General features: G+C 42.8%; 1 protein-coding gene across 8 annotated transcripts in view; it reads right to left on the bottom strand.

Annotated features, from left to right (window-relative positions):
• RASAL2 (RAS protein activator like 2) overlaps window positions 1-20,493 on the bottom strand; it is a 280,988-nt gene that overhangs the window by 53,090 nt on the left and 207,405 nt on the right. For 7 of the 8 annotated variants that reach the window (XM_060232488.1, XM_060232486.1, XM_060232492.1 and 4 more), the window contains one exon: window positions 9,312-9,421. In XM_060232488.1, the coding sequence (XP_060088471.1) occupies window positions 9,312-9,421 (110 nt within the window). Of the gene's footprint in view, window positions 1-851; window positions 971-9,311; window positions 9,422-20,493 lie in introns of those variants that run through there. The other variant, XM_060232491.1, reaches the window with a different exon arrangement.

Raw genomic sequence — 20,493 nt, 5'->3', positions numbered from 1 at the left:
AGAGCAGCACCTCATGACAAGGAAGTATCTGTTGAGAAGAGAGCAGCCCCTCTCTTGCTTTGCAAAAAAATTGAAAAAAACACGCCATCCGAGCAGAAGGCAGAAACACACGATCAGGAAAACAACTGATATTTCTTTTTGATTAGAGGGGCGTGCTATTTCCATCCCTAAAGGTACAAGTTGGGAAAAACCAGCAGAAACATCCACCTTTCAGAGAAGACTCAAACTCCAGAGTGGATTCTTATCTCATTAGGGCATTTCAAAAACAATTCTACATTTATAATTATCTCAGGAGATATGCCCTCTATCACAGTTATAGAAACAGATGGCATCAGAACTACAATACAGTCACTAGTGCTGTAAAACAAGATGTACACAGAGCCCCGTGAGCAACTCTGGAGTCCAAAGGTATCTGGCAGACACAACACACAGAGTGCCGACAAACCTCACATATTTTAATGTAACTTGAAGTACTGTTATGACCCACCGAGTGTGCAAATGTGTCCTTAAAAAGGACCTCAAGTGCTTAGTAAGTGACAAACAACACCTCTTTTCTGCATGCACAAGGACGCATACTCTGTCTCACACGCACTCTGCTCGAAAACAGCACAGTTAAAACACGGTGCAAATTCCCATGCAAGGAGAGCCACCAGCAGCTTCCCACCCACTTAATTCAAATAGGATCAAAAATCTGTCAGCTCTGCTACCACTAGTACCTTCTGGAATCTAGAATGAGAAGGCAGGCAGACCAAATGAGGAAGAGAGAAGCCAACTGCTTTGCTGGGTTTGTTTAGCTAACCTGCTACAATAGCCTACACGGCAAAGAGGACATTTTAAAAGAAAGAACCCACCTATAGTAGAAGGAACTGGCGTGTGCACAGCGGTACCGCTTCATCATAAACCCCAAAGCCATGGCTACTTGATACCCCAGTGCCCGGGAGTGGCCATTCTCTGGGAGTGAATTCTCTGACGTTCTACAGCTGTCTGATAATGCCATAAAATGACTTTTACTAAATCAGGAGGATTCCCACGTGGCAGCAAATCCCACGAGGGCAAAACCCTCCCAGCTGTCCACAGTTTTAACTACTGCCACTCACAGCCTGTGCATCTCATTCTCAAACCATCATTCTTTCAGCCTCGCCCTCCTGCCCAATAAATAAAAGTAGGGGGAAGGACTGTGAGGGCCAGTTAGGAAAGATTTCATTTCCTAGTCCCACACCTGCCATATAATAACCTGCTTACCCTACCTGGCTTACATATTGAAGCACTCTTTGGCTGCCTGTCAATTATTCTTCACTTTTAAAACCCAGGAGATTTTAAAAATGTGACACCCTCTCAACAGAACATGCCTGAGGTACACAGTTTTGCATTCTGGAGGAGCAATTTAAAAAGACAGCTGTACAGAAAAAAGTACTGATACTGGTTCAGTACAGTGAGACTTCTTACAATCTCCATGCACCCCAGCAGAATATTTTACTAAACAGACGACCACTGAAAAATATGTTCAAGGCGCAAGCTGGAACATGCCACGGACCATTGAATTTAGAGATGTATTTGAGTGTATCTCACTAATTCAGGTTTACTGAACACTCTGCTGAAAAGCAGTAAGCAGAGAAATTTCTAAAACATAGGAAACTCCACAGGAAAGTGTTTTGTCATACATAAAAGCCGGGAATGGCTGTTTTCTAGGAGTCAAAAATGAAAAGAAAGCTTGCAATGAGGAAAGCCAGTTTCTCATTCTGCAAGCCCATATCAAGCTGAAGGAGGAACATTTGAGCACCACTTGTTAGTATTACTTGGGATGTTTGAACTGTAAGCAGGAATGGTCAAACTGTGAAACAGACAGCAGAAGGAAGAAGACAGAAGATATTGGATTTATATCCCGCCCTCCACTCCGAAGAATCTCAGAGCAGCTCACAATCTCCTTTATCTCCCTCCCCCTGTGAGGTGGGTGGGGCTGAGAGGGCTCTCCCAGCAGCTGCCCTTTCAAGGACAACCTCTGCCAGAGCTATGGCTGACCCAAGGCCATGCTAGCAGTGCAAGTGGAGGAATGGGGAATCAAACCCGGTTTTCCCCAGATAAGAGTCCGCACACTTAACCACTACACCAAACTGGCTCTCAAGATGCTCCCAGATAAGAGCAGAAGGGGCCTGACAAGCATCCCAAGGCATGCTGTCTCAGGCTTTCATTCTTGCTTTTGCTGCACCCATGTTGTACTGTAAGCCTACTCCCAAGTTCAATTGACAAGATGCAAAATGAGCCTCAGCCACTGAAATTCATATGTACTCCAGGGTGAAGGTGGACCAGTTTCCATTTTCTCACAAGCCCTAATTTTAGTTTTTCACTGTTTGCTTTCACTTACATTTACAAAGCAAGAGTTCATTACTTAATATTCAAGCATAATTAATCTGAAGTTAAATTTTAAAGGTGTGTTCTTCCTTAAGGACCGAAGTGCCTTGCTGCACCTGACCAAGGAACACCTAGTCCAGCTTCCTTTGTAAGAATTCCAAGCAACCAGCAGGCACTATGCCGTCTACATGAACCTCACCAAAGGTCTGCTGGTGGAACACTCAGTGCCTACTAGGTACACCACTTAATGCTCTAAGAGGTATATGGCACATGTTTGAAATGTTGGCCTATGGAACTTTCTTTGTATCTGGCACACAGTTTGCGAAGGCTGCTTCAAGTTGCCAAGTCCAATTCAAGAAATATCTGGGGACTTTGGGGATGGAGCCAGGGGACATTGGGGGCGAAGCCAGGAGCAAGGGTGTGACAAGCATAATTGAACTCCAAGGGAGTTCTGGCCATCATATTTAAAGGGACAGCACACCTTTTTAAAAGCCTTCTTTCCATAGGAAATAATGAAGGATAGGGGCACATTCTTTTGGGGCTCATAGAACTGGACCCCCTGGTCCAATCACTTTGAAACTTGGGGGGTATTTTGGGGAGAGGCACTAGATGCTATATTGAAAATTTGGTGCCTCTACCTCAAAAAACAGCTCCCCCAGAGCCCCCGCTACCTCCAAAATCAATTCCCCATTATACCCTATAAGAATCGATACCCTCATAGGGAATAATGAAGTGCTGAGCAGACATTCCCCCCCCCCCATTTCTGGCAACTCTGAAGCGAGGATTGGTGGTCTCTACTCACGAGTTGCTGCCGACTTCTTCAAAGTAACAGACACACCATCCCAAGAAGAAGCCTTTCCAATCGGAGACTAAAGCCTCTGGAGGTGGAAAATCACATGGTGGCTGTGGGGGCGGAGCTTCTCCCACTGGCCAGCTGACTGGGGGCGGGAAGGAGCCTGGGAAAGTGGGAGAACCCCTGCTGGGATCTGGGGATTGGCAAACCTAATTCAAGCACGTAAAGAGAACAGCAGCTACAATTCTTCCACCAGGTCTTTATTGTAGAAATGATCTCTGGAGAGCTTCCAATAACCCCCAGCTCTCTGTCATAGTTTCATATATTACTGGGCAGAAATGAATCTATATAAAATCACCAATGTACTGCACCCCACTGTAATATGTGAATAGTTTTTGGAACTATGAAAGAACTGGGGGCCTCATTTTCTGTTGCTTTGCAGGAACCAAGCCAAGGCTATATGAAGCACATACAAATTCTCTTCACTTTGGATTTTGGATAAATTAGGATTTAAAAGCCCCAATGGTGGTAGAAAGTGCTGGCAAGTTGCAGCTGACTTATGGTGCCCCCCCCCCCCCGCCCAATATGATTTTCAAGGCAAGAGATGTTCAGAGGTGGTTTGACACTGCCAGCCTCTGTGTCACAACCCTAGATTTCCTTGGTGGTCTCCCATTCAAACACTAACCATGGGCAGCCCTGCATAGTTTCCAAGATCTGATGAAATCAAGCTAAACTGAATTCTGCAACTCGAACAAAATTGTATCAGTTAAGCAAATCAGAACACACATGCTAAATCTGTAGGATGTTGAATTTTTGATAGCTTTTAATATTTCTAGTGTCTTGAGAGCCAGTTTGGTGTAGTGGTGAAGTGTGCGGACTCTTATCTGGGAGAACCGGGTTTGATCCCCACTCCTCCACTTGCACCTGGCTAGCATGGCTTTGGGTCAGCCGTAGCCCTGGCAGAGGTTGTCCTTGAAAGGGCAGCTGCTGTGAGAGCCCTCTCAGTCCCACCCACCTCACGGGGTGTCTGTTGTGGGGGAGGAAGGTAAAGGAGATTGTGAGCCGCTCTGAGAATCTTCGGAGTGGAGGGCGGGATATAAATCCAATATCTTCTTCATCTTCTTTTATTACGTAAGCTGCCTCAGGCAGACTCCCCGGAGAGATGGCATAAAAATTTTCTAAATACTTCAATAAATAGCAAGATGGTTTGTTCGACACTGATAGAATCACAGAGTTGGAAAAAACCTCCAAGGTCATCTAGTTCAACCCCTTGCACAATGCAGGAAATTCACAAATAAAACACATCCACGCTCAGAAGATGACAAAAAACCCTCTCCAGGTTTCCTGGCAAAACAGAAAAATTGCTACCTGACCCCAAAGTGGCGAACAGCATTTTTTCTGGGCTTGTAAGAAAGGGTCATGAGAACTATGCACTGATGCAACACTTCCTGCCCTCCTTCTCATGATCTGCCTAATTCACAGAATCAGCATTGCTGTCAGATGACCACCTAGCCTCTGTTTAAACATCTCCAAAGAAGGAGAGCCCACCACCTCCCAAGAAGCCTGTTTCACTTCGGAACTGCTCTGTAGTTGAAAACTCTTTTGATTTAATTTCAACCCACTGATTCTGGCCCAACCTTGTAGGGCAACAGAAAACAACTCAGCACCACCCCTCTATATGACAACCCTTTAAGTACTTGCAGATGGGGATCATTATCACTGCTCAGTTGTCTCCTCTTTAGCTAAATACAGCCTTTCCTTGTGGGACTTGGTCTCCAGATCTCTCACCATCTTTGTTGCCCTTCTCTGGACACGTTCCAGCTTGTCTATATCCTCTTGAATTGTGGTGCCCAAAACTGAAGCACTCCATGACAAGCATTCTTTGGGTGCAATCTGTCCAACCAGTTACAGATCCCCCAGTTACAGAAACAGTTACAGATGTAGTAGATGCTCTTTCAGGCAGCTGTAAAAAGTGATTTTATGTACTAGAACAAATGGCCACAAATCAACTAGCAAATTTAAACACGGAATTGCAACACTGTTTTTTAAGCTCTCAGGGAGACTGATTTAAGCACCATCTCTGTAAAGAGCTCTGGGATCAAAGGCTGTAATGGGATTCAAGAAATATTTATGAAGAATATTTTGTGACGTCTTAAGTCCCACAGTTGAGGTTGCATGGGATGAGATGCTTTGTGGAGGGCAAGAAGAAACAATAGAAGAGGACAGCCTGCATATAAACACTCCTTGGCAAAAAAGATTCTTTGTACATGGAGTACCTAGTCTTGCCACTGGTGATGGAATATGTAGAAATTATGATAACATAAATTCTGCCCTCTGGGACCCACGAATGATTAACAAGCTCCATTTTACTGTCAGACATTTAAAGACTCACACACACACAAAGAAAGCATTGTTTCCAAATGGCAATATACGAAGAAGGGCCCCCTAAAAAAATCAGTCTGATGGGTGCATTAAAAGGAGACCGCACCACTAATGCAGACGAGACTTCATTAAACATTCAGTCTCTTCAGCAAGAGGTACTTCCCCAATTTGCATGTCATTTCTACGAGTGCCATCAATTTCTCTCCAAAGAGGAGATTAATTTTTTGCAGGCAACTAACACAAGCACTTTCCGAACAGACGGCTGACTGTCTGATGCCGAGAGAACAGCTACAAACTTCAAGCAGCTAGGTAATGCAGGCACGATGTTAATTAGTACAACAACCACAGAAAACCAGAGTGCGTTTTGCCATGGTTTGGTAAGAACCTGATATCCATTCAAATTCTTGTCCCGATTCAAACTGGACCCATTCTTCGTTAACAACAACAGGTATCAGACCTTGCTATTCAATCAGTTTTCATAAAAGCTTGTGATGGCTCTGCTGAGACATCACTAGAGTCTGTAAATATATGGCTCTGGACATTTAACAAAAGCCATTTCAAACTCTGCAGAGAGACATGCCACAAGGATAAAATCTGAGACAAAATACTTGTTTGCTACCTTATTTCCTTTCTTCAGCCTACTGTATAGACATAGGAACATAGGAAGAGCCTTGCCAGATCAAACCAGTGGTCCATCTAGTCCAGCATCCTGTTCCATACAGCAGTCATTTAGCTGCCCCAAAGGACCAGTGTACAGGGCATAGAGGCCAAGGCATCCTCTTGATATTACCTTCTAGCAGTGGTATTCAGAAGTTGACTGCCTCCGAATACAGAAATTCCCTTCAGTTACCACAGCTAGTAGCTGTTGATGGATCTTGCCTCTTCCACGAATCTGTCTAAGCCCCTTTTCAAAGCCATCTGTACTTGTGCCTATCATTAAGACCTCTGGCAGTGAATTCCACTCTTTAATTGCTTATTGAGTAAATGTGCATTTCCTTTGGAATCTACTGCTCAACAAGTTCATTGGGTGTCCCCAAGTTCCTGTATTATGGGAGACAGAGAAAGGGGCTGTTGCTTATGGGAAACACTCTTAAATGTGCTGTTTGGCCTTTGGCTGCTTCCCTGCTCTTGCTCTGTACTACTCTCTGACCACAGCCTGCATTAAACCTTTGCCGTGCTCCTTCTTTAGAGAAAAACACAAAAAGGCTGCACTAATCATAACGGGGGTGGGGGTGGGGAAGCAAAAAACCCAATGATGCAATAAAAGTGAGCAGAAATTTATTGAATTAATAAACTGTTCACAGTTCACATTAGTGTCATCAGGGGATAATCCTATGCATTTAAAATGGAAACAGACATTGCTTTTAGCGGTCCATTGAACTAACAGACCCAGGCTTCCTGAAGTACAAGACAGACTTTCCAAAGGAAAAATGGCTACCTGTCAGGAGAAGAAGACTGCAGATTTATACCCTGTCCTTCTCTCTGAATCAGAGACTTAAAGTGGCTTACAATCTCTTATATCTTCTCTCCTATACCCTGTGAGGTGGGTGGGGCTGAGACTGCTCTCACAGCAGCTGCCCTTTCAAGGACAACTCCTGTGATAGCTATGGCTAACCCAAGGCCATCCCAGCAGCTGAAAGTGGAGGAGTGGGGAATCAAACCCAATTCTCCCAGGTAAGACTCTGCACATTTAACCATTACACCAAACTGGCTCTGGAGGAGGTGACGCGAACTCCTCAGTGCTTTCAACACATTTGCTGAGGATGTGTTTAATACTCTCCCAATCAGAGCTAACGGCACGTATCGTTCATGAATTCTGTTAATTCAAGTACGGTAGCTTTAAAATAAAAGCAACATAGCAGCAATGATCGAATTTCTTTCTATGATGCTAATTTAAACCAAGTCAACAGAATGTCAAATTTTCTAGCCCTGACTGACGCGGAGTTAATAGTGGAAAGCATACAAGCACTGCCAGCAATCGCTACTGAGGAGGGAGAAGGCTACCTGCTTTGCCCTCATGGCCTCCAGCATGGTTTCTCCTCTATGTCTGCAATATGCTCGACTGCTGCAGTTCCTTTACTCCTCCCTTTCATAATTCCCACTTGTGCAAAAGGAAAATCAAAATGCTGAAAAATGAGCCTGGTGATATAAAGCAAGCACATTTTGATTAATGTTCATTTGCACAATGGGATGCATGGAAACGGAAAGCCTCTTCACACATGGCTTGGCTCTTGAGATTCCACTTAATGAGAGCTCAAAAGCAAGCCCTGGAGACTCTCACACTCCTTCTCCCAACCCCCTCACAGGGATTACAAGCACACAAAAGTAAGAACTCCTTTTACACTATAGATCAGGGGTGTCAAATGTGTGGCCTGGACCAATGCCCTGATCTGGATAGCCCAGGGTAGCCCAATTTCATCATATCTCAGAAACTAAGCAGGGTCTGCCTTGGCTAGTATTTGGATGGGTGACCTGCAAGGAATTCAGCAGAGACAGGTGATGGCAAACCACTTCTGAAACATGTATTGCCTTAAAAACAAGTCTAGCTCACCACCTAGTGGTGCATAATGCTAAAGAGCTAGAACTTCTTGCTGCCAGATAATCTTAGGATCCCCTGACTATACTACACACAATGACATATCATAATATTATCACTGGAAGACCAACATAGCAGCTAATGCTCCAATCTTGACAGACGCCTCCTTGCTTATCATAACCAAAGCAAATCCATCATTGCCATTCTACCTACTCAGGGGTTCTACCTACTCAGGGGTTTATAAGGACCTCTGGCTACAACTGTCTTCTGCTTTGAGAGTGGCACCCAAGATGAAAGCCTTTCCACAAGTTACAGAATTAGCAAGACTGCTAACATGTTTGTAAAGCTTTCATGTCACCATTATTTTATTTTGCTGCTCTGTAAACAAGAGAAAATTGTGCTATTAATTGAGGCAGCACAGCATGACCGTGGCAAACAATGATGTTGGCAAACATGACCGTGGCAAACAATGATCCCCGGTGAGAAGGAGAAAACAAACATACAATAACACTGTACCCTCATCTGAAGAAGTATGCATGCATACGAAAGCTTACATTCTGAATAAAACTTTGTAGGTCTTAAAGATGCTCCTTGACTCCTACTCTGTTACACAATATCACTGTAAAGCCAAGGACAATGATCAGGACCTCTCCCCTCCCACCCCCCACTCTCTCAGTCATCAAAAGAAGAAAAAAACCTGTAACGGGAGGTTGTACAGCTACTTGAACATGGAGTCCTCCTCGACATTAGAAGATTAATTAAAGAGGGTTTCAACTTGCAGGGTAAGAGAGATCCCACATTCAAATAACCATGGGATCTCTAAGTCAACAAGTGATCCTCATGCAAGCAAGGGCTACTATTCAATCTCAGCAGTCTGAAGACTCTTGCTTGCAGAATAGTCCCTGTGACATGTAGACTACCTGATACAATTCCAGTGGTTCTGGGAAGTTACTCCCTGTCCATGCTCAGTAAGTGAGACATGCTGTCTAGACCTCTGACATAGGGTGTACACAGCAGAGTATCCTATAATATGCCTCTAGGTCTCTGAAGGGGACTATCATGCTGTATGTGATCTGCTGATTCCAAAAAGTATAATACTTCTGACAGAAAAAAACAGACGTAAGCTTTATTTCAAGCATGCTTCCTCTCACCCATTTCACCTGTGTTGTGTGAATACAAATTAATGCAGGTTTGGGGGATTTGGGGAAGAGGACAGGAGAGGTCCCCTTTGTTCTTCATGGAGGTTCTTACCTCTCCTCAGCTGGTCGAAGAGATGGAAGACGGAAGCTGGTATTCCTGTCCAACTTTGACTGACTCTTGGTTCTTTTTATTGAGCCTTTAAGCCGCTTACTGAAGAATCCCTAAAAGGAAAAGTGACAAGAAGTGAAACAGTGAAAATATTTGCTACCCAAAAAGCTCCGTCGTTGGGTACTGATTAATCTCTTGATTGTGGAAAGGATTCTAGTATACAGGACTCAGGGAAAGAAGTTCCTCGTCAAGATACAGCTCTGGATTTCTCTAAATTTATTGAGAAGGTGCCAGCTTTTAAAACACACAGTACCAAATGATTCCACATAGACCCTTGGTATAGGAGATTTGTCCATCAAATACCAGAACGTTAACTAATTTCACAGGGCTGAACAATCCCATCATCCCTTAAGAAGACACATAAACCCTTGCTGTGAGATTTGCTAGTCTGGCACTACTGTCAGCTCAATAGATTGAGGAAAGATATTAAAGTGAAAACTTATTTCAGTTCATGGGAATGATTAGCAGAGGAAGGAGGCCTCTGTCTTATTCAGCCATTTGTTGCCTTACATATGGCTTTCTGTTGCTGGAAGAATTCATGAGCTTCTGCAACACTAAAATTGAATTCCAGACACTTATTTGTCTTCACACAGCAGAAGAAAGCAAAAACTCCATTCCAATTTATCTTGAATTCAAAATTAAATTCTGTTGTGATGCTCCAAAAATTGCTGCTTTAAGAGTTTTTTCCCATTTAAAACTGTTTTTACTTGATATGGCTATTCAATAACTGAATAGTTTTAATAGCATTTTATTACTATTGTAAATCACCTTGAAGGCATTTAAATTGGAAAAGATGTGTTAAATGTGAAATAAATAAGAGTCCTTACACGGAAATCCAATGCTTAAAGTGAACTTCAAGGGTTAAAATGGACAGTGATTTTGAAGGATCACTTTAGCCAACACCTCAAATCTGTTAATAAAAGAAAAGGCTAATCTCACATTTAAAAAATGCTGGCAAAAAGAATGAAGACACCGGGTTGTTTCCTAGGGTGAGAATGAGAACTCAGAAACATTAATTGAAGTGTATTTACAGCAATACATGCATGGTTCATTGGACCTTCAAAAACTGCAAAGGCAAATAATCAATACATGTCGTCTTAGGCTCCCTTGGGACCAGTGTTGGGAATTAAATTATAATAATTTAAGGGGTACACATATGAGATTGCAGAGACAAGGTGGCAACAAGGGATTTATAAACACTAATGACAATTAAGACGATACCAAGAGTGGCCAAATAACATCATGTACGTTATCTTGTAGCAATCCTTATAACCACTTTGAAAGATATGTCAAGTACATACTTAATTCTAAACATGGCCCCAGAATGTGGATGAAATAATACGCACAATGGGACCATGTACAGAGAATGGGGATTTTTCTTCAAACATGAGCACTGCATCTTATCAGCTCTCACCATTTGGGTCAATCCCAACTAGAGGCAGAATAATGAAAGTGTCTAAGTCTACATTATGTTAGCATCGAAAAGAATCGGCAGATTTACTTTTAAAATAATTAATACTTTGCGGGGGGAAATGGCTTTACCCTCATATCTCATCATAGTTGACCTTCTTAAAGGTCCTCTTTCTGGAAACTTGCACTTTCCCACAGCTACCTCTTTAAAAGTAGTGAAAATGTTCTTCAGATTTACTTTACACTTGAAAGCAATGATTCCAAGGGGCTGAACCTCCATTCAGTCTATCTTTTTTTAGTGCCTTTACTTTTCTACTGTGGCAGACATTCTAAGTCTCTTTCTTTTTTATAGAAGTGACTTCAGTCAATAAAGGATGGTGTACTGGATGCAACAACGTTATGATTCTATGTAGCCATGTTTATTTGCTGATGTCACCAAGGACAAATGAAGTCTACTCATGGTTTGTATGATGGTTTGTACAAAAGTACAGGAATAATTCTAGCCAGTCATGGATCACGAAATGAATACTTGTTATGCCTTTTTGCAATTATCGAAAAACTGGATAAAGAGTGTGACTTCCAGGAATTCAAACAATGGCCCATGTTCTGGTTAAGTTATAATACTTTATGCGTCATAATTTCAATTAAGAAGTCAAGAAAAATACCAGTTTCTTCAGTCATCTTCAGTGAAAGCAGACTTACAGTGTGATCATAAATAAAGTTATACCTTTCTAATTCCACTGTTGTCAAGAGGATTATAAGGGTGTGGCTCTGTTTAGGCTTGCAATACAACAACAACAACACCCTTTATTGGCATAACAGCATAGATGTGCACAATCCGCAAGGGAGAAAACATATTACTCCAACATTTGAAACATTCCTCTCCTCTTAGAAGCACAGCACAGGTATTTACCAAAGTCTCAATAATCTCAGGGTCATGAGTGGACGGTAGGAAGAGAGTCTTACCACCATCAGATTGTCCCTCATGATTTTGAAGAAGAGGATCTATGTAAATGGCATGAATATCACAGTAAAATGTATAATGCAGGAGAACATGTTCAGTACTTTCTATATTCCTTGAACCACAAACACAAAACCTGTTGGAATGTGGAATTTTCTTAAACCTCCCATACAGCACAGCAGAAGGAAAGACATTAAAGCGAGCTACATGAAGGCTCTACGAAGGTTAGGGGAAGTCAAGCAAGAAAGATATGTTGCCAAGGTTCCACTAGAGGAGATCCCCCACCTCAAATGGGAACATCTGCCAAGGGTGTGGCTCTGTTTAGACTTGCAATATTAATTACCTTATTTACCAGTTTTATATCCCACTTTGTCCCACGGGGCCAGGGTCATTAACAGCAGCCTTTTCAAATTCAAATATTTCTGACTTTGACCGCATACCCTTGAATGCTTGACAGCTCAGAAGTTATTTAACAAAAACAATCAGAAATCTGTAATTGTGCCTACAAATTAGAAGGAAATAAAATATAGCAACAGATTTTACAGTGGAAGTTAACTGTGTTAAAGTTAATAGCGGGATCAATGCTTCTATCTGATAGCCTCACAAAGAAAAGTTACATCACTCTTTGCTGTATCTCAAAAATGGGAAACATTCAGAATCTCCAGATCCATGTTATATGAACCTACACATTTTACTGTTTTCACACATTTCATTTAAAATGCTTTCTTTAAATGCGTCTTACTTAAAATCTTGTAAACTCGTAGACAACTTCAGAACTGTTATCAATAAGATAAATGCAATGGAGATAAAACTGATCAGCTAGGTAGACTCCATATATACTGCCAGCACTTCTTGGGAAAAGGGAATAATATAAATGTGACAAAAATACCTCTAATTAGCAAGGATGACAGAGTGGAAGGCAATGTTGGCTGTTCAGTAAATTAACAAAACATTCCTTAATTGGAAGTTTAGATTCCTGCAATTTTAACTAGCTTTTGAGGGAGGGAGGTTTAAAAATGGGTCTCTAACACAAGCTGTTGTAGCAGAAATGGGCTAAAGTCAGAATCATGTAACCGTTCGGACTAGGATCTGGATCAAATCCCTGATCTACCATGGAAGCTTCCTGGATGTGACACTGGGCCAGTCATGCACACTCAGTCGAACCTACCTCACAGTGCTGATAAAACGGAGAAGAAATCAATGAAAGCCACCTCAGATCACCATTGTGGTGAAAAACCGGGTATAAATGAAATAAACAAACATCTGGAAACCAAGATGTATTATTTGTCCTCCCAAAAAGACAATAACTGAGGGGAATACAGAGCACGGATGCAGTGCTGGTAACTGTATGAGAGTGCTATATGAGACCAAGTGTTGTCTAGTGTTTAAAAGAGCTGGATTAATACCTGGGAAACCCAGGTTTGAATCCCCACTCATGCCATGGAAGCTTGCTGGATGACTCTGGGCCTGCCATACCCTCTCATCTTAACTGTCTCACAGGTCTGTGAGGAAAAAATGGAGGAGAGGAGAATGATGTAAGCTGCTTTGGGTTCTCATTGGGGAGAAAGGCAGGGCATAAATGAATTAAATAAATAAAACGTGCCATTTCTTGGATGGAAAACAGGTCCTTTCAATAGCTTTGAATCTCAGTAAGGCACAATACATATAACTGTTCTCCCCCCACCCACCCCCCCTTACTGGAGTTTGGAGGAGCTCAGAAGGGAGCTGTTTTTGATCAGGGAAAGAAAACTTAACCTCCCTTCCTCATCTTCCATTATCTTAACCTACAGTGTCCTCCCACCCCTGCCAGTAGTTTTCAGGGACAAACAACACACGTGGACTTCCAATTAGAGAATGCCAACATTATGTGCAGCTGGGGAATCAGTGAAAGGAGCTATCCAATAAGCTAGTGCTGGGGGAACGACTAAATTACCTCTAATAGTATTTCTTCACATCCCTTTACAACTCTGTTCCTAACTATGGCTGACATTACTCATTTTTTTTTTCAAAGTCTGTATGCACACTAAAAATATGTATCGATCCAATCATTTGCGCTAAGCAGAGAAACAGTTTAGAAGTTTTATAACATAAAGTAAATAAATCCAGGGCAGTCAAATTGCAATAATGAAGCCTCTGGAATGGTTCGCGCTTACTTTTAGAATTAACTCGAACCTGCATACAATACTCTCCAGGATACTGAGTCAGCACTGGGGGGGAAAGTTTGAAAATTCTATCCCTCAGTGGTGTTTTGGGCTACTATCAAAGAAGGATGGGAAGCCAGGGCAGACTCCCTTCTATGCTGCTGCCATACAAATGCCTGCTCTTGTTCCACATGCAGTTGCCGCTCCCACCCCTCCCCCTTTTCCTGTTGCACCTGCACAAAAGCCAAGACATGGCAATGATTTCACTGCTCCTTCCAACAGCTCTGGATCCCCCTCCCCCCATTCCCCTCACTTTTCCTTTCCCTACCAAGTTGTACTGTAATGCAACAGCCCATGTCAGCAGAGAAAGGGAGGAAAAGACTGGAGGGGGAGTGGTACATGGAAGCAAGCTGCCCTGTGCCATTTTGAAAGTGAAGCTTGGCTCTGCCGCTTCCCCCTCTAGTGCTGACGAAGGGAATGTCCACATGGACACAACTCCACAGCCCTGCTTTGGATTGCCCTTTGAGCTGGATTAAAATCCTGTTTTAATCTGGAAAGACCTGAGAATGCCATGAGCTGTGCTCGGAATAAGCACTTCATCAAGCGGATGTTGAAAACAGAAAGTATGCCACTTACAAAGTATTTCATACAACCAGGGCTTTTTTTGAGCAGGAACACACAAGAACACAGTTCCAGCTGGCTTGGTGTAAGGGGGTATGGGTCTAATATGCAAATGAGTTCCTGCTGGGCTTTTGTTACAAAAAAAAGCCCTGCATATAACTGTTAATCCAGTCCTATCCTTGGTTTCTCTCTGCTTCTAGCTTCCTGCCTCACCCACCATTTTTCTGACCTAGAACCCTCCTCCTCTGCTTTTCCATATCTAATTTATCAAACCTGGGATTGGGCTTCTTGGATGTGATCCCCAAATGAATGAGGCTTTGCTTTTATTTTTTTATTTATCTGAGATTTATATCCCGCCCTTCCCACCAGGTGGCTCAGCTTTAGCTTTCTCTCTACTCTTTGGCTAGTCTCCCAACAATCTCGTAGATTCTCTCCAGCATATTAACCATCTTGACTGTCACGAATCTCTATCCCACTGTATATTCCAGACAATGCCTACACAGCCTGTGGCCTAACAAGGATAACACTTCCCCATGGTATATTCAGGGCAAGACCACCAAGTGTTCAATAACGATCTATTTTATTGTCTTAAAACTGGTGCCAGTAGCAATCCATACATGCACCAGAAAATGATGTAGCTGCAGAATATGCTAGAAAAGCCTTCAACAGAGGTCACTAAAAAGTGAATACCACATAGGAAAAGCATGTGTGCTCACGGGGAGGGAAGCAACCAGTTCTCAAAGCGTGAGGAAGAGAACTCAAGGAACGGGATTAATAGGGAGGGGAGGCATTCCCAGAATTAAAAGCCACCAATGTTAAGCTGTATCCAGCTTCACCAGCTGGAATTAACTGCAGAGAGCAAAAGAAAGCTGTTCAGTGCCAACCGATTTGGGGTCTACAAAACCAGGAGGAGGGGGAAAAAACAAAAGCATCTTGTAAAACTAGCTGATGAGGCAAATTGAAACAGATGAAACTCACCAGGTACACCTACGTAAGAGCATATTTGGACAAAATGACATGAATTACAGAGACACAGGGATACTCGGTAACAACAATAAATTCATTTAAAGAAAGGTTACTGGGAGGTTACTGTAAACATGTCTATGAAACTGTCTGATCAATGCACAGCAGGCAAAAAAGGAAAGGAAGGTGCTACATATTTGAACAAAGGATGGGAGCAGAAAAAGATACAGAGATACAATCATGTTTCATTCTACTCTTTGTCTTTCATCTAAAAGAACAGAGGGAGAGAGAGGAGGTTGTGTTTATACTCAAAGGAAGGTTAAAACAATTGAGAATTTAGCTTCGCACTTGAGACAGCAGCTGGGCTCCTCTCCTTGCTCTGTTTCATAACACATAAGCCAAATGAGAATGAGAATTTTTTTTTTTTAAAGCTCAGCAAAAAATGCATCCCAGAAGATTTTTCATGATGAAGCACATAATCAGCCTGTAGAATTCAGCTGAGATGTTGGAGAAACAAATGTTTCATTCAGCTTTTAAAAAGTGTATATGCAGAAATATAGAGACAACAACTGCAGTTGCGTCGGCCATATTTAACAACACAAAAAGAGCAAGTCTTCTTACTCTGAGGGCAGAAGTACACTATATGGCTACAGGAGGAGCCCTTCAACAATGCAGTTTTGGCCTACAGGTCGAAATCTTTGGGACCTGACATTAATGGAACCAGAGAACAAGCAGAGAGTAACATGCTAGCCTCCTAAGTCTTGCTGCTTCACCAGACAAGTGCTTAGAATGGAGAACAGCAGCAGCTGCACCAAGACAAAGTCCAGCTCTTAAATTCAATGCCAATAAGTTTGCCACAGAATGCTTAGCACCTGGGAAATAGCTTTGCTTAACTCAGAACCATTAGGGAGGCATTTTGCACATGCTCAGGAGCACCATTTTGGTCACCCAGACAGCACCTCAGAGGGGAGAGAAACTGCAGTTAAGGCTGGTTCTGAGGCTGAGAAAGGGCTCCAGTTAAGATCTAGCAACATGATCCCAATGCAAACACACACAGAGCAATAAGCACAATTATCTTTGCACAATTGGAGAAGTCTCAAAGCAGCTTACAATCTCCTACCCTAAGGAGTCTCAAAGCAGTTTACAATCTCCTTCCCTTCCTCCAGAAAAGGCACTTTGTGAGGTAGGTGCAGTTGAGAGAGTTTTGAGAGAACTGTGACTGGCCCAAGGTCACCTAGCAGGCTTCATGTGAGGAGTGCGGAATCAAAGCCAGTCCTCTGGATTAGACTCTGTTGCTCTTGACCACTACACAAGACTGGCTCTATATAGGATGGCCATGAGTGGGCATGGTGATCTGTCTCAGTGGTTGAGCATCCACTGTACCTGCATGTCATCTGCCCCCTTTCCCCCTGCTCAGCTGCGGACCATCCCTGAAAGCTGCCCTGAGAGCCAGTTTGGTATAGTGGTTAAGTGCGTGGACTCTTATCTGGGAGAACTGGGTTTGATTCCCCACTCCTCCACATGTACCTGCTGATGTCAAGTTCTCACAGAGCTCTTCCTCTCAAGAGCTGTTTCTATCAGAGCTCTCTCAGCTCCAACCACCTCGCAGAATGTCTGTTGCAGGGAGGGGGAGGGAAAGGAGTTTGTAAGCTGCTCTGAGACTCCTTCAGGTAGTGAAGAGGTGGGGTATAAATCCAATCCCTTCTTCCCTCCAAATGGTGGGAACATGCATGGAAATAGGCCTAAAGACAGGAGAGCCTGTGCATAATGAATAAAATTTCCTTTTTTTGGCTTTGGAGAATATGTTCCTGCTTCCACAGGTCCTATACCATTATAACACAGCTGTCCTTCTCAGGCAAAGGCTGTGCTCGTTTGTTGCATTTATGGGCTTTTGCTTTGAGGCCTATAAAGCAAAGCAGCTTTTGCCCCTTTCCTATACTGGTTGCCAGGAAAACACCTGGCTTTGAAATAGGGCAGCAGATTGGTGCAACGATTACTCATTTCACAAGGGCACAAAATGGCTCCTCCCAAGAAGCAGTATTTCTTGTAGCCCTAAGCTGTAAGAGCTTTGGGGGTTTCGGTTACCCAAAGACATTTATTATTCAACCCCTTCCTTTTGGCTTTCCTGATGCACTGTTCCCTCCCATGCCACTGTAGTGATTCGAAGAAGGGGAGGTGGACAGAAACTTCCAGATCTGTTGGATATTGGCGTAGAACAAATCTTTCTCCAAGTTGCTCTCCTCCAGTGTAACAAGATGTCCTCCAATTTCTTCTGTTGGAGAAAGTGCCACTTAAGTTGGAGGAAGGCACCTGAGTCAAGAAGAGGCTTCAGACTTTACTCAGTGGAGTGGTAGGATAGGGGTAGGATTTGTGCTAGTACTATGGAATAACTCAGATAAAGCCAAGGCTTTTTTTTTTGTAGCAGGAACTCCTTTGCATATTACCCACACACCACTGATGTAGCCAATCCTCCAAGAGCTTACAGGACTTAGTACAGGGCCTACTGTAAGCTCCAGGAGGATTGCCTACATCAGGGGTGTGGAGTTCCTGCTACAAAAAAAAGCCCTGGATAAAGCTAAGTAATAGTGTTAAAGGTGGAAGGAAAAGGGAGTAAGAAAAAAATCTCATGGGTTCTAGTAGGTTGAAAACAAATAAAAATTATTAATAAAAGTAAGAACTGATTTGGGGGGAGGGGGAAGCATTACTTTATACAATATGGGGGAAAAGAACAGAAAAATATGGAAAACAGCATGAGTCTTAAAGTATGACAGAATATGGCAACATAAGTATACTCTTCCATCATTTCAGTAAAGAAAATTAAACACACATTACAGAAGCATGCAGCACAGAAGGTGGGAAGCTTCCGTGAATCCAAATGGTGATAAATCAGCTTTCATGTGTGACAACTCCTCCCCCGAAGTAGGGAATCTCAAGGCCAGTGTGTTGGAGTAAGTTCAGCGAAGAACTTCACAAATAATTAAACAGCTAAGAAGATTCATGTGTGTATGCTGCTCCCTGCTTGGAGCTGTGGTACAACCAAGGAAAATTTAGACTGCATGTCAGGAAAGATTTCCTAGAGCTGTGGTCCATTACATACTGGCAACTCCTCTTGAGAGAAGAAGCACAAGTGCCTGCTACCTGAATATTCACCGGAGAATTTACAGAGGAGAACAAAGCTGTATCTGCAAGGAAGATAAATAACATCATGTCTTTTATATCCCTGAGGATTTTTTGAAGAACAAACTGCATTTCAGAAGAGAAACTGCATAATACAAACGGAAAGGCGCAGGGGTGTCTATCCTTATGCATCCCACTTTGCCACTGGGCTACAAGAACAAAAGGCTGGAAGTATGAAGATGCTTAGCGTAGGGAATTCCTTGGCATTCTTTTTTCCCCAAAAGAAATTATGTGAAGGAATTCTCTGCCTGGCTGTCTAGTGCATAGATTTATTTTCTGCCATATTTTGTTGTGATCCAAGGGCACGAAGCCCTTGGTAGTACTATATCTGCCCTGTAACCTTTTCTCCTTGGAATTCCCAGGGAGTAGGTGAAAGCACAGGAATGCATTAATTGCCTTTAAATCTGATGTTTCCCCCAAGGACATGCTGCTTCTGTACCTCGGTAACAACACAATGTGGTCATGGTTAATCCTTTAACTTGCTTTGAAACCACTTCCTAGTCTCCTGGGATTCACACATCAAGGCCCGGATGCCCATTTACAGCAGAGCCCTGAAAGCAGGGGGGGAAAGTAACCCTAGGATGGCACTCACATGTATTATTTTGGCAACTGCAATCTGCAGAAACACCTCTGCTCCTATGAACCCACCCACGCTTAATGAGATGCATATTCCCTTTACTTTGGAAGCATGTTCAGTGGCTGCCCATAAGAAAGCCACCACTGATGTCATGTTGCTTGGTATGTTTCCCTTAAGGACATCCACCTATTTCATCTGTCTTCCTTTGGTTTAGAAGGCAAAAGACACTCTTGTTTCACTTAGTTTATGGCAATAGTTAGCTAACTGAACTATATAACCTCTTTTTCAGCTGACTTAGGTTAGGGATGCATTTTTACTATTTTGTTTTGTGTTTACTGCATTGCGATGATCTGATTACCATCACTTTTTATTGCAGATTGCCTTGAGCGAAATATTTTAAAAAGGCGTGGCTACATTTTTAATACGAGTAAATAAAATCACACAATATGTTCTGGATACCAATTCCAACATATACCGACTCCCATAGGGTAAGTATTTGAAAACATAAACATAGAAATGGTCAACGCAAAATGAATGCACAGTGCAAAAGTCCTCCAGATTTAAATCTGTGCTTTCTGCATACCAGAGGGATCAGATGACAGTAGGGCTGCCAGCTGTGGTTTGAGAAATACCTGGATATTTGGGGGGGATGGAGGCAGGGCCAGATCTAGGGGGGGCAGGGGGGGTGGTTGCCCCGGGCGCCAACGTGGGGGGACGCGCATCAAATTGGGTATGGAGTCCATTGTATTCTATAGGTCCATAAAATAGAACAGGCCCATAAGGGGGCATCATTTTTTAATTTTGCCCTCCCTCAAAAAACATGTATATCTGGTCCTGGATGGAGGCTGAGGAAGCTGGGGTTCGGGAAGGGACTTCAGTGAGGTATAATGCCCTGCTGAGTCCACTTTCCAAAGCGGCCATTGTCTCCAGGTGAATTGATTTCTGTTGGCTGGAGATCAGTTGTAATCATAGGAGATCTCCAGCTACCACCTGGAGGTCGGCAAGCCTAGATGACAGAAAAGACCAGAAATGTCATCTGCATAAAGAGTGCCACCTATAAAGATAAGTGTAGTCTTATTGAACGCAATAAGAAAACAAGTCTGAGAAGCTGTGAAATCCTATCCAGGTTTGACCTTCAATTAGGCTGGTTGGATTCTTTCTTTATTTCACTTAGTATGCTTTGAAGAGCTAAGAGGCAGACAAGTGCTCTTCTCGTAACAATTCTGTTTTGAAATGAAAACCTAACTGAGGAAGTAAGCTCTCTCCCTCTTCAGG

Source organism: Heteronotia binoei, chromosome 2, assembly GCF_032191835.1.
Source record: "Heteronotia binoei isolate CCM8104 ecotype False Entrance Well chromosome 2, APGP_CSIRO_Hbin_v1, whole genome shotgun sequence".
Classification (NCBI taxonomy): domain Eukaryota; kingdom Metazoa; phylum Chordata; class Lepidosauria; order Squamata; family Gekkonidae; genus Heteronotia; species Heteronotia binoei.
Note: the sequence above shows the minus strand (reverse complement) of the source record. Positions and strands in the feature narration are given on the sequence as shown.